General features: G+C 48.8%; 1 protein-coding gene across 14 annotated transcripts in view; it reads left to right on the top strand.

The window, feature by feature from the left end:
* The window catches only part of ZNF536 (zinc finger protein 536), a 437,882-nt gene that overhangs the window by 280,879 nt on the left and 143,385 nt on the right, over positions 1-13,618 (top strand). For 12 of the 14 annotated variants that reach the window (XM_058707985.1, XM_058707988.1, XM_058707980.1 and 9 more), the window contains 2 exons: positions 707-760; positions 7,591-9,162. In XM_058707985.1, the coding sequence (XP_058563968.1) occupies positions 707-760; positions 7,591-9,162 (1,626 nt within the window). The remainder of the gene's footprint in view (positions 1-706; positions 761-7,590; positions 9,163-13,618) is intronic. The other 2 variants (XM_058707993.1, XM_058707991.1) reach the window with 1 other exon arrangement.

Genomic DNA, 13,618 nt, shown 5'->3' with positions numbered 1-13,618 from the left:
TGAAAATGGATTTGTACAGGGAAGCTGGAGGTGGCTTTCCAGGGCTCTGGGCTGTGGTCAGGGTGGGCGTGTGGGGCACGCCCAGCTTGGCTCACCCCTGCCAGGTGGGTGCCTCCGTGATGCAGCAGCTGGACGCTGGCTGAGTGGGGTGTCTGGGGTGCTCTCCTTGGCTCCTGCTCGCATGCTCGTTCCCAGGCAAGGTGTCCCTGGCCCGATAGGACCACAGAGAACTGTGGAAGTTGCTTCTGTCATGCAGTACCATCATCAAAGGGATGTGTGCCCAGCTGGGGGCCGGGGTCAGGGACTCTCTCACCTCTTGACTGAGGCTAAGTCCACACTGCATGGGAGCTACTGGCTGGAGGCAGAGAAATGCAGCCAGTAGGAATCATGTAATAACAACAATAATAGGAACAGTAGCCACCACTTTGTGGACACTCGCAGGTGCGGGCACCGTGCTGATCCCTGCACCTGAATTCACTCCTTCTCTGTCCCAGCGCCTCAGTGACCAGGTTGCACCCTGCCCCTCGGCAGGGAGGAGGAAACAGAACCTCAGAGCTGTGAAGTTACCCACTCTGGGGTGCTCAGCATTGCTTACAGGGTGAAACCCAGATCTGTCTCTTAACCGCTGCACTGTGTTGGTATTTTTACTTTTCTGGGTGGATCTTTTGGCTTGTTTTAGGGAATTAATGCAACATTTCTTTGACAGTGTGTGTCCACACCATAACCAGAGGGAGGAAAGGAAGTGACTTGTACCCACAAGGTGTGTTGACGCAGCCTCCCGGCGATTTCAAAGGGAAGTACCTTACACCCTGGCTCCTCCTTTACCCCCAACTCACAATGGTCTGAGGCCACGCCTCCTTGACCCCGCGTGCCTCAGTTTCCCCAGCAGCGTGAAGAGGTTAGGGAGATGGTGAGGCAGGGAAGCGGCCACTGTGGCACATGGAGGTATGGAAGGTGGGGTGGGATTACTCGCTGAATCAGGAGATGATAAATTACTCATGCCGTTTTGGAAGCTGCCTTTCATCTTCAAAGAGCTTCCGAAGCACCAACTGGTATATAGATGTGGGTGGAAATGAGAGTTTAGTGGGCCTAACGCAGGTGCCTAATGCCTGATGTACACATACCTTACCTTCGATGCTTCTGTTTCCTCTCCTAGGTAAGGTGACCAGGCTGTTTTAACATTTATAAAAGCACATTGAATAGATTTTCAAATATAGATTGGTTAACATGAGTGCTTTTCCCTTTTTTTTTTTTCTAAAAGGAGAGCATGTGTTGTTGTCCTTAGTGGGGGACAGCCACCTGAATAATGATGGAAAGAAAAAGAAAAAAAAGATCGGCTTGCCAAAACCTGATTCTCTTCTTTTGCTTCTTTTTTTTTTTTTTTTACTTTTTGTTTTGAATTAAAATTCTATCATTTTTGTATTTCTAAGATGAACTAAAAGCCCATTTTATCCCTCCACAGTCCGCCAACCTTGCTGTTCCTGCCTTAATGACATCCCAAACTTTTGTTGAAAATAATTGATTGAATTTAAATTTCCTTAAAAGTTTAAGAGGTAATGTTACAGTATAAATTTCCTACCAAACACTAAGTAGGGAAATATCCATTAGTGAAATTAACTACAGTTTCTAGGTAGCTAACAATGTGCCGTATACAGTAGGGCATGGCTAATGAACACTGCAGTGGGTGATATTTCATTATACAAATTAATGCTCACATTTTAATGGGAAAGTCACATAATGAATCTCGGCTTCAGTGACAGCAATTAGAGACACAGATTGTCCCCTTCTGGACAAGGCACTGTTTAGCAATAAGCAGCTGTGTGAAAAGTCTTCAGGTTTACAACATATATATGCTTTGGGGGAATTAGTGTACAATTTATATTAATGTACTGAAGCTTGGCTGCAAAGGCACCACCATATCTATCTCTCCTGGTATTAACTAAGTAAAGACATGTAGAAAGACTAAATAAATATCAAATGGAGGATGCAAATACGGGGAAATATCCAGTTACTCACCTTAAAAGTTAAAACACTTTTGGAGACTTAGCGCACACACACACACACACACACACACACACACACATACGTTAGAAGCATGAGCCACTTCTTGAAAGCTCGGTAAAGGGATTTCTAGAGAGAATAATGTGAATCCACCTGTTAGTTTTGGAGAGGTGCTGTTGGGGTATTGGCTCCATTGAATAATGCCAAAATAACTCCCCCGAACAGTGAGGGTTCCTTTGGCCCATGAAGTGCAAAGTGGAGGCTCAGAACGATGAAAGACGTGCTCGTGTAAAAATAGGTACAATGAACTAATTAAACCACTTGGTCATATATTTCTAAAAATTTATGGTACAGAGCCTGGGAGAAGTTATCAGTGATATCCCAAAGTTGAATATACATCTTGTACCACGTGTCGGGGAGGAACTGCTTTAATGTAAGATGTTTCCGGTAATTCATTAGTCTATTGGAATGACGAACCGATGACTTTTTATTTCAGCATGCCTTTTCTAGCAGAGCTCTCTTTTCTACACGTGTATTGTCTGTGCCCGTACCTTGTTCCTTTAAAATATTGGGAGAGGCTTCCCCCACAGAGGGCCCCCAGTGTTCTGACCTGCTTTCTTCCCTGGGTGAATAGCTCAGTACTGGGCATCCTTTCCCCAGATGCAGGTTTCAAACTGTCCGGCCAGTCCAGACCCAGTCTGCAGACTAAGGTACTGTGGTCCTCCAGGTGTTTGAAAAAGTTTTAAAGCAGGTGCCAATATTTAAGAACCAGGATATTGCATGCAGAAATCTGGACGGAGGGCCTTTTCTTAGAATGTCAGCGGTCCTCATGGCCCCTGCTGCCTGTAGTCGGGGGCGACTGCTCTCTAGGAGAGCCACCCACCCCTCCCCCCAAACCCTGCTGTTTCGCACACTTCTGTGATCCGCCTGGCTCTGACGGCATCTGAGTGTCTGCCTCCAACATCAGGCAGACGAAAAGACAGCGTCCCAAAAGTCATGGAGGTAACTGGAGGACTCATGACCTCCTTGAAAGCTTGGGGCAGTCTGAGTGATCCTCCCAGTAGATTCGGGCCAATTGATGGCCTGAGCGGCCAATCATTCAACTAGACAGAGCTGCAGGCAGGGTCTGGGGTCGCCTGTGCCACCGGGTCATATGGGGAATGCTGGGTGGGAGAGGGCTGACTGGCTCCCTGACTCGGTCCTGGGCAGAAGCCTGGGGCTGTGTGCGACTTAGCCCAGCACACTCGGGTCAAAACGCGTGGCCAGATACAGAGACCCTGACTGTGAAGCGGCTCTCGGCACGGGTAGATTCAGTGTCCGCCGGTCACCAAACGCAAGGGAAGGGCTTGCCCTCTCCTCAGAGCCTACTAAAGGTGCTGACAGGTTTCTCTCCATCTTGTTTAGGCCAGGGTCGGGAGATTGTCTCCCAAGCACTCTGAAATACACCCTTGGGGGAAGGCATGTCTGTGTACCCACTGGAATGTTTTCAGTGGGCAGTGGGACCCTTGGGCTGCCAGGGGTTGCCAGGAGACACTCATCCCAGATGACTCCATACCTGGGTTTGCCTGGCCAGGAACACACACCACTAGCTGGGGTCTGAAGCGTCCCCTGTACCCTCTCTGAGATGAGGCCCCAGAAGGTGAGAGAGGGCGTCAAGGAGAGGGCAGTAGTGGTTATGCAAATCGTTTAAGCGTTATAAAGAAAATAAAATCAAAGACCTTTTTAAAAAATTTTTTTTAATGTTTATCTTTATTTTTGAGACAGAGAGAGACAGAGCACGAGCGGGGGAGGGGCAGAGAGAGAGGGAGACACAGAATCCGAAGCAGGCTCCAGGCTCCGAGCTGCCGGCACAGAGCCCGATGCGGGGCTTGAACTCGTCAACTGCGAGATCATAACCTGAGCTGAAGTCAGACGCTCAACCAACTGAGCCGCCCAGGCGCCCCAAGGATCTTTTTTTTAAAACACAAATCCAGAGGGGTGGATTTGTCCCCTGGAAATTTGCTGTGGAGCATTTGTCTGCAGAAGTGGGGTGACAGGAAGAACGAGGCAGGCCGTGGAACCATGCAGAACCATTCGGTCAGCATGGGCAACGGGTAGAGAAAGGCTAGAGCCTGTGTGTATCACGTGCAGTCAAAATCACCTTTGAGAACTCACTAAGTAGCCCCCAATCCAGCAGGGCCTAGACCCTTGGAGACCCCAAATCCCGTTTCTCAGCGACGGCCTTTTTCTCCTGGAGCAGTGGAGGCCAAAGAGCTGCAAAAGAGAAGTGGGTTGAACAAAGAAGAGTTTCCTACACTGCGTGTGCGTGGCGTATGTGTGTGTGTGGTATGTATATGTGTGATAGGTGTGTATGTTGTGTGTGTGTGTGTAGTATGCACATGTGGTATATGAGTGTGTGATGTGTGTGTGTGATGTGTATATGGGTGTTGGGTACGTGCTGGGTGTGGTATGTGTGTGTGAGTGTGTGATTGGTTGTAATACACGTGTGTGTGTGCATGTGTGTATGAGTGTTGTGTGAGTGTGTGACGGGCTGTAATGCGTGTGTGCGTGTAGGTCCATGTGGCGTGTATGTGTGTGGACTCCACTTGCCTTAGTGGCCGTATGATCTGTGTCCCCTGCAAGCAATGGGTGCTGACGCCTCATCTCTGGTTCCTCACTCAGTTTCCCTCCCTACTTGGGAGGTGAAAGGTGAAGGTGCTCACTCATTCAATCTAAACGTTGTGTGTGAACGAATCTGCACGTTTCTGGGTGTGTGGGGGTGCCCATGTGTTTGTACATGTCAATATGGCCCCATTCGGGAGACCTGGTTTTGCTCTTGACATGGGCTTCAGAGCTGACGTGAGCCTCAGCACTAAGAACGCTGGCTTCGCACATGACAGGTTGAGGAAGTCGAGTCCCCAAGACGGGTCCCGTGTCCCCGGGAGTGCAAACCAGCATGGGACCTCTGGTCCCCACTGCAGACTTAGCAAACACTTCCTAGGGTCCCCAGCGGACTACCTTCCCTGCTAAGCCACCCCACAATGTCTACCTACAAGGGCGCTTCTCCACCCAGGCTCAGCAGAGGCCCACGTGGGGGCCTTTGAGGGACCTGAATCCCAGTCTTCATCCTGGAAATTAACTCAGAATTTCTGGAGATGGAGGAGGGACCATGTGTCGGCGTTTTTTAAAGCCCCCAGGCAGTTTCTTTCACCTGGGTTTTTTCAAAGTACAATCTTTACACTGCATCGGAATCACCAGGGACACTTTGTTCAACATATTGCCTTCTGGCCCCCACCCCAGACCTAGAGAATCAGAACTGCTGTGCGTTGTGTTCCAAAACTAGTGTCTAAAAATCCCCTGGTGATTCTAATGGGTTTGAGAACCACTGCTTTAGTGTGAATTTCAAATGTGTGTCCTTTGGAAATATACACACACATCCTTATGCATCACTGCAGTCCCCACCTAGTAACCCCCCCCCCCCCCCCCCCCGCTCACCCCCACTGAGGCCTGGAGGCAAAAGTCCACATTCTCCCTCTGTAGCTCCTGCTAATGAACGCCCATGCATCCTCTGCGAACCCCTTGCCAGACGCACTTAATCATTTCCAGGTGCATTTCTGAAATGCATCCTGAGTTTCACCCAGTACCTGCAGGCCTCACCTCTGCCAGCTTTCACTGCAGGGCCCTCCCCTACGTTCCTGCTAACCTAGGGAGCCAGGGTTCTGAGTTCCTAGTTAGGGTCTCCTGTCACAAGTCCGGCTGCTATCCCCTCAGCTCCAGAACCTGCTTCTGCTCCAACCGGCCACCGGACTGCTGGGTCAGCCCAGAAGTGCCTGTCCATAGCGTCTGTCCCACTGAGGGTTCCCTGACCTCTGACGAGGTGTCCAAATAACATGACTGGAGTGAATCTGACTCTATAAAGTGGGAAAATGGTGCCCAAGGCCATTTATGCCTTTAGCTCAAAGGGGATACTCTTCCTGCTAGATCCACACCATTGGTCTAGCCAGAGACAATTGGGACTTTTCAATTTAGAGACATACATTCCCAATTAGGCCTCCCTTCCCATCTCTGACGTGTCCAGGGGTGACCTTTAGCATCTTGCACGAGTGAATGGGGAGCCCATAGCCACCATTTTGAAGAGGCAGACAATAGTTCCGCCAAGGTTCCGGCATGGTTTCTGGAGATGATGTGGAGTCTCCTGCTCATTCAAGGAATCCTTCTCCCCGCCTCTCGAGTGTTGTTACCTCCAAGTGCCCTACGCCTAGAGATTGGGAGTCAGAGCATCCGCTGAGACAGACACAGTAAAATGTCTTTGGGATACACCACTCACCAATGAGTTGCCGTTGCGTTTTATATCAGTGTGGCTTACCAACAAACAGAGGAATGGGTGGGGGCCGCTGAGTTTCCTGGGAGAAATGACAGGGTGCTATTGTGAAGAAGTTAACGGACTGCCACGATGCCGTTTCTTCCAGAGAGCTTTTTGATTCCAAAGTCTAGAAGAGACCCTGGATTGCTAACAAATTCTTGGAATACATTGAAATCCACATCTGTTTATCCTCCTCCCTTCCTCTATCCCACAATGCGGGCAGGTCCAAGTTGTATGTTACGGTATCTTTTTCCGTGGTGGAAAGAACAAAGAAGTTGGGTGTTGAATTTAAATAAATATTTAATTCATGAAAATGATCTTATATGTTTTAAAACACTCTTTAAAGCTATTTTTATTCTCTAGAAAGCGCTTATTATAGGTAAATTACACATTTTACTACCGGAGCATTAGGTTTGCCATTAGTACAAATTTAAGGCACTACAAAGACCAGTAGATAATGTTAATTTCAAATACAGAAACTAAATATATTTTGTACCTTTTTTATTACTCATTTTCTTTTAAGTTTTATTGACTGCTTTTTATCTTAACTATATGTCTTTACATGCTGCAATCATAATGCACTGTAATGGTATTAATATTTTATAGAATCGGTATTTATAGTTCTTTATTTAGAAACAATGCAGTAGGTCTGCAGATATCTGAGCTCGTCTGGAATGGTGCCCTCCAAATAATGATAAATTACTTGTGCAGTATGCCATTTGCTAATTATATCCATGATTTACTGCAGAGCAAGACTTAAATCATTCATTTCGGTCTTGCGTAACAGTGCCATAAAATTTTTAGGTTTAAAAATGGTTTCCATGTGTATAATTTAAACAAATTTTAGAGCTATTGTATACACAAAATATTGCAACCACCCATTTGTTACATACTTTGTCTTTTTAAACTTCTACTTTTAATGATCACTGTGGTTGAAATTATTATGCTTAATTTTCATAATCATAGCTTTTAAATCTACAGCCGTTTTCACATGTTAGATAAAGAAAAAGATAGCTAATTGTGTGTAGATAGTATGTCATTCCTGAATAGTCCCAAATGGTACAAAATCATTAAAAAAGCTTAAGAGTACGAATTATTCTTCTATTAAAAAACAGTTGCTCTCTAACTAATTATTAGTTTGAGCTGCTTTGTTTCCAAGAACAAATGTTGATCCTTCTAGCCTTGTTCAGCACACCAAAATGAGATAAACGCTTTTTTTTCTTTCTCCTTCTACCGAAATCTTGCAGGTGAGAAGCCCTACAAATGCCCCCACTGTGATTATGCCGGCACCCAGTCAGCATCCTTAAAATACCACTTAGAACGACACCACCGGGAGCGGCAGAACGGAGCCGGGCCACTGTCTGGACAGCCCCCAAACCAAGACCACAGGGACGAGCTGCCCAACAAAGCTGCTTTGTTTATCAGGCCAGACATCCTGAGGGGGGCCTTTAAGGGTCTCCCCGGAATCGACTTCAGAGGTGGCCCTGCCTCTCAGCAGTGGACAGCGGGAGTGCTCTCGTCCGCAGATCACTCGGGGCAGGCCACCGGCATGACTTCCGAGGCTCCTTCGGACACCCTGAAAGGTGCTGACCTTCCTTCCAAAAGCACCCACTTCTCCGAAATCGGAAGAGCTTATCAAAGTATCGTGAACAACGGAGTGAATTTCCACGGGTCCTTGCAAGCTTTCATGGACAGCTTTGTCCTAAGCTCCTTGAAGAAGGAGAAGGACACAAAGGACAAAGCCCTGTCTGACCCCCCGTCCATGAAAGTGCACGGGCCGGACGGTGGTGAGGACAAGGCGGGCAGTAAGGTGGTCTCGAGGAAGTCGGAGAAATCTCAGTACGAGCCCCTAGACTTGTCGGTGCGGCCGGACGCCGCCTCGCTCCCAGGCTCGTCGGTGACCGTGCAAGACAGCATCGCGTGGCACGGCTGCTTGTTTTGTGCTTTCACGACATCGTCTATGGAGCTGATGGCTCTTCATCTGCAGGCCAACCACCTGGGCAAAGCGAAACGCAAAGATAACGCCGTCGGGGTGACCCTCAATTGCAAAGACCAAGCCCGGGAGGCCGGTAAGGTGGCCCTGCTGCCCTCGGTACAATCAAACAAAGAGCTGGCGCTTTCCAGTGTGATTGGGCCTCTAGAGTCTGCTTCCGAGAAGACGGCCCAAGGGCCAGTCAAGGAGACTCTGGGGGAGCAGAAGAGCGGCACGTGGCCTGGCCTGGTGGACCCCACGTTTTGTAACTTCCCATCAGACTTCTACAAGCAGTTTGGCGTGTACCCGGGCATGGTCGGCTCGGGGGCCTCCAGTTCCTGCCCCAACAAGGAGCCCGATGGGAAGGCCCACTCGGAAGATGACGCCCCGATCCTGATCCCCGAAACCGCAAACAAGAATACTACCGACGACCTCTCCGACATTGCCTCCTCGGAGGACATGGACTCCTCCAAGGGAGAGAACAACGACGAGGAGGATATCGAGACGGAGCCGGAGATGATGAGCAAGCCACAGTCCGCCCTCGGCAAGGACAGCGCCGGCGACGGTGGGGATGGCCTGCCGCCCACAGGCGCCCCTCAGCCAGTCCAGGGACTCGTGTCACCGTTGCCCCAGGCGCCCGAGAAGCAGTGGCACGGCCCGGGCCTTCTTCCAGCCCAGGACCCCTCGGCGGGCCTGCCCAAGCCGGAGCGGGGGCCCCCGAGCCTGGAGAAGCCGATGAACATGCTGTCGGTCCTCAGGGCCTACAGTTCTGATGGCTTAGCAGCCTTTAACGGCCTGGCAAGTAGCACAGCAAATTCTGGATGTATCAAGAGGCCAGACTTGTGTGGTAAGTTTTAGAATCGTCTTCCTTCAGTTCATTTCCCAAAACATCAGTGCTGAATTGTGCATTTTTAAAAAATGAGGTAGACTCCTCCGTGAGCACATGTGTGAACTAACCGCCCCGACAATGCTGTATATGCAGTGTAGACAATCACGAGAGTCCGTTTCATTTCGAAGGTTTAGAACTCACGCTTTTGTGTCCCGGTTTGCACCCCAGTGATCGGAGATGCCCGTCCAGAAGGCATGGAGGGGGGGGGGGTCTCCCCGTGCGAACTACTCCTGTTTTTAATCTGTAACTTGAGGGGGAACATATTTTTAAGAACGGAAACACAGACAACAAGACATGGTAACTTGCAAACCCTTCAGTATTTTCAACTTCTGCATAAGATGGCTGAAGACAGCTCCTTCCTTACTGCTTTGCTAAGCCAGACCTGCTTTCTTAAACTTTTCTTTACATTGACTTAGAGGCTACTAAAAATCGTATCACACTAACCACAATGTAGAAATAAAGTGATCCTCTCTCTACCCAGGGCGATTGTTTTGGGGTGTTTGTGACTCCTCTTTAGACATTCCGAACGGCAGTGACTTGTGACCTGGGCCTTCCATTATTGCCTTCTGTCCCTTTGTATCTTCACCTGTCTGTCTGATGTTCTAACAAGCAATGTACGTTGTGAAATCCCTGGTTAGCGGTGTTGTGATCCTGTGTATCTTGGACTTATGCCTGCCTGATCTTGTTAGCAAATTGGCACTTCTTTACCTCCTGAAAGAATATGGTTACCCCAAAGTAATTCCAGGTCTTAAAGACGTAATAATAAATTTGGAGCCTAGAATTGGATCAAATGAATGTCAGGGTGGGCAGGGAGGATCAAAGACATTCTCTTGGCACCCAGATATTCCTCGCTGAAAGCCTCTCTCTGAATAGGAGCTCAGTGTATTATATCTAGTCCCATGTAGCCTTGGCAGAGACAAATGGTTGTGGTACCTTTCCACGTTTAATCTATGAATGGATTTCTGTGACTCTACTGCACCTGTTGAAAAAAGGAAAGGAGAGAAGGAAGAAAAGGGAGGGAGGGAGGGAGGAAGGAAGGAAGGAAGGAAGAAAGGAAGGAAGGAAGGAAGGAAGAAAAGATGGATAATGGAAGGGGTTATTTCTCAACCTCCAAATTCTGATGTTGCTTTGAGCACACAGCAGAATTCAGGAAGCTGGACTGGGTGCACAATTTAAATTGATATATTTCTTTTACCCTCTCCTTCCCTAATTCACTGAGAACTGGATCAAGCAGTCAGAAATATTTTTTTTGAATTGTCAAAAATCACTAAATGGATTTCTGACAGTTCAAAACAATATTGACGGTTCCTGGCGCTGAATGATTCACAAGGCCCCATTAACCAGTACCCCCCGATCTATTTTTATCCACATATAATTCATTGCGTGTGAAGCTGTTAAAAACAATATTTAAAAGAAGGAGAAAGGGGTTTTATGTCAGTCCAATTTTTTTTTTCTTTTTTTCTGGGGGAGCGATGTTTAAGTCTTCTTTTTTTTTTTCATTGTTGTTTTAAGTTTGTGACTTTTCTTCCTTTATTGTTGTTTGGTATTTTTTTCTTTAAGTCTATTTTCAGCTCTTTCAAATACCTATGTAGGACCATAGTTCCTGCCAGGAATCCATGCATCAGAAAAGATCAAAACCTGGCATGTTCATAAGCTCATTCTTCTTGAAATGAGCTTGTATTACCCCTATTAATTTTCCCGTCTTCCTATCAATGCTGAAGGAAGGCTGCCTGCCTTGGAGGAGCTCACCCACTGGTGTCCTGCACAGTGAGGGTGGAGGGGAGGCAGCATCAGTGGGCCTGGTGTCTCGTGAGCCCTTGTCCTCTAAACGGAGCACTTCTCACCTTCTCCCAAATGGCAGCCCACAGCACTCCCCTGACAGCTCCAGGGTATGTGCAAGACACTTTGCTTAGTTCACTTGCAGCCCTTGTGCCACAGATCCTGGGGTCTAAGTTGTGGCTCCTCTCTCAAAAGGGGAATGGAGACCCTCGGGCCAGCCAGGCAAAAAAAACCCAACAGGCATCCTGGTTGCCTCTCCAGGTCGGGGTCCGGGTCTTAGCTCTACCCTGCACTCACGGTAAGATGCCAGAATGAACTCTGGCCACAAACTGCCTATTTTTAGAGAGCACAGGTTCTGCATTTCCTTGGGCCTCATTTCTTCTGTGTCCTCTCGCTCGAGCTTGGAAGCAGCCGGGAAGGCCCTCCCCTGGCCCTTGTGTTTGCTTGGGGTGGGCCGGAGGCACTGTCCCTTTTCCTCCAGGTGGGGCCTGCCCCTGCCCTGTCTTCACTCCCCACTCCCATCTCTGGCCCTCCATAATCAAAATCTTCTTATCTTGATTTATTTTCTTACTGGCTGCTATGTGTCCCAGAGCCCAGGGGGTTGGGGATGGGGGGCCGAGGTAGGCATATTCATCCTTTCTACCAGTTGGTATCTGGGAGGAAAACTGAAGCCTCGCTGGTTACAGAATGGGCATTTGGGGGCATCTCTCTCACGGTCCAGCTCACCGTCTCTCTAGCATTGCAAGGAGCACAGATGATGGTTGAAAACTTCCTACCCTTATTGGCTTGACTTTGCAAGAGTGGAAATGATATTGGCATCAGGAAATCAAATATTCCTGACGTTTCTTCCCTCTTCTCTGCTCCACTCAAAGTGGATATGGATTTCCAAATGGAACCACCAGCTTGATATCTGGTTTCCTCAAGAAGCTGGGCTTTGCCAAACCAAAGAATTATTCCGGTATTCCTCATCTCAGGAGAGTTTAGGGTCTGACGGTTGTCTAGTTAGTAAACCCAATTCCCCACTTCGATGCCCCCAGAAACAGGCTTGTAGGAGGAGCTAATGTCCATCTGTGTCTATTCTCATGGGATGTGAAAGTGTTTGAAGAAGCATCAGTCAAAATCTTGTTCAGATCACGCAGACTCCCCACGGAGCTCAGCAGCAACTCTGACACATGCTGGCGAGTTGGAGGAGGTGGCTTCTAACCCTAAAGTCTGTGGGAGACTCTCATGCTGTAGGCTGTACTTCTAGGTGCTTCCCTATCTCTGCATACCTGCTTCCTAACTGCTCAAACTCTGGTCTTCCATTTGCGTGGCTTCACGGACCTAGGTTCCTGGCCAGTGAGCACTGCCCGTGCCTGGCCAGTGCACTTCTGTCTTGGGTTCAGAAGAGAGAGATGAGGAAGGGGGCCAACCCAGCCCATTGGGTAGGAGACTCCTGTAGCACATGCCATGGTTGAGAGCTTGTGCCTGAACTTTCTAAAGGTCCTTCCATAGAGAATAGAGCATTTGCCTGTCAAAGCCATATCACAGAAGATCTCGAGAAGGAGCCATCTTGGATTAAGCTGGAGGATATGGACTGTTGGCTCTAGAGTAGGTCAGATCCCACTATGGACCTGATTTCGTTGGGTGAAATCCCACTCCAATTAAAGCTTCCATTTCTTGAGGTGTCTTTCAGACTCCAGGCATAGCCCACATTTCTTTATTCGGCTGAAGAAACATGGCGTACACCATGGGTCATTCAGGGCCATTAGAGAACCTGGATGTGCCCTGGAGTTTGTTGGAATGGATTTGACCTTGGTCCTGCAATGGGACAGGAGCCACATGAGTATTTAATTAGGGAGTAAGGGCAGGCCGGAGCCGTGCTCACATCCACTGATAGGACAAGGTTGGGCAATCCCCTTGTCCAGGCTGAAACACTTGGATGAACTGTTGAGTCAGCCAGCAGCGTGGAGGTCAGACAGCATGGACGGCCTGGGCTTCTGTGTGCCCCAGACGGCACAAAGGCCGGTCTGCACAGCACCTGCAGGGCTGGCTGCATGGCAGGGTTACAGAGCACATTTAACCCCAGTTTGTGGATTTGGAAAGCAACCCACAGATCACCCTTACTCTTTCCCTTTCAAACCTGAGACAGATGGCTGGGGGTCATCGTGTGTTGAGTCTGGCAAGCAGGGTTTGCTCGGTGTCTTTTGGTGAGCCCAGGGGCAAGGCTGATGGGCAGCATTAAAGGGAAAGGCAGCGAGAAGGACGACACACTTTGTCCCCCGAAGCTCTGGAGTTACCACCACGCAGGGAAGTGAGGCTGAGTGAGGAGATTCCACCAGCGTGTCTGTCATGGGCGTGAGGCCTTGCACAGTGCTTCTGGACAGAGGCACCCACCAAGCCCCAGGAGAAGCTGTTGGGAAGGCAGGGTCATTAGCAACAGAGGCCCCAGTAGTCTTACCTTGTTATTCTCAGGTTGTAGGGGAACTGGTTTCCTAACCCAAATTATGCTTGAGACCGAAGGTTCCCTGGGCTCCAGCAGTAGTGAGAGAATCGGGACCCTTCCTTAAAAAAAGAACTCAGGGTCCATCGAAACCTCTTCCCATCATCCATGCTAAGATGTGTGATGAAATGAACTAGGACATCTGAGCTGAAC

The sequence above is a fragment of the Neofelis nebulosa genome, chromosome 17, assembly GCF_028018385.1.
Source record: "Neofelis nebulosa isolate mNeoNeb1 chromosome 17, mNeoNeb1.pri, whole genome shotgun sequence".
In the NCBI taxonomy this organism is placed as follows: Eukaryota; Metazoa; Chordata; class Mammalia; order Carnivora; family Felidae; genus Neofelis; species Neofelis nebulosa.
Note: the sequence above shows the minus strand (reverse complement) of the source record. Positions and strands in the feature narration are given on the sequence as shown.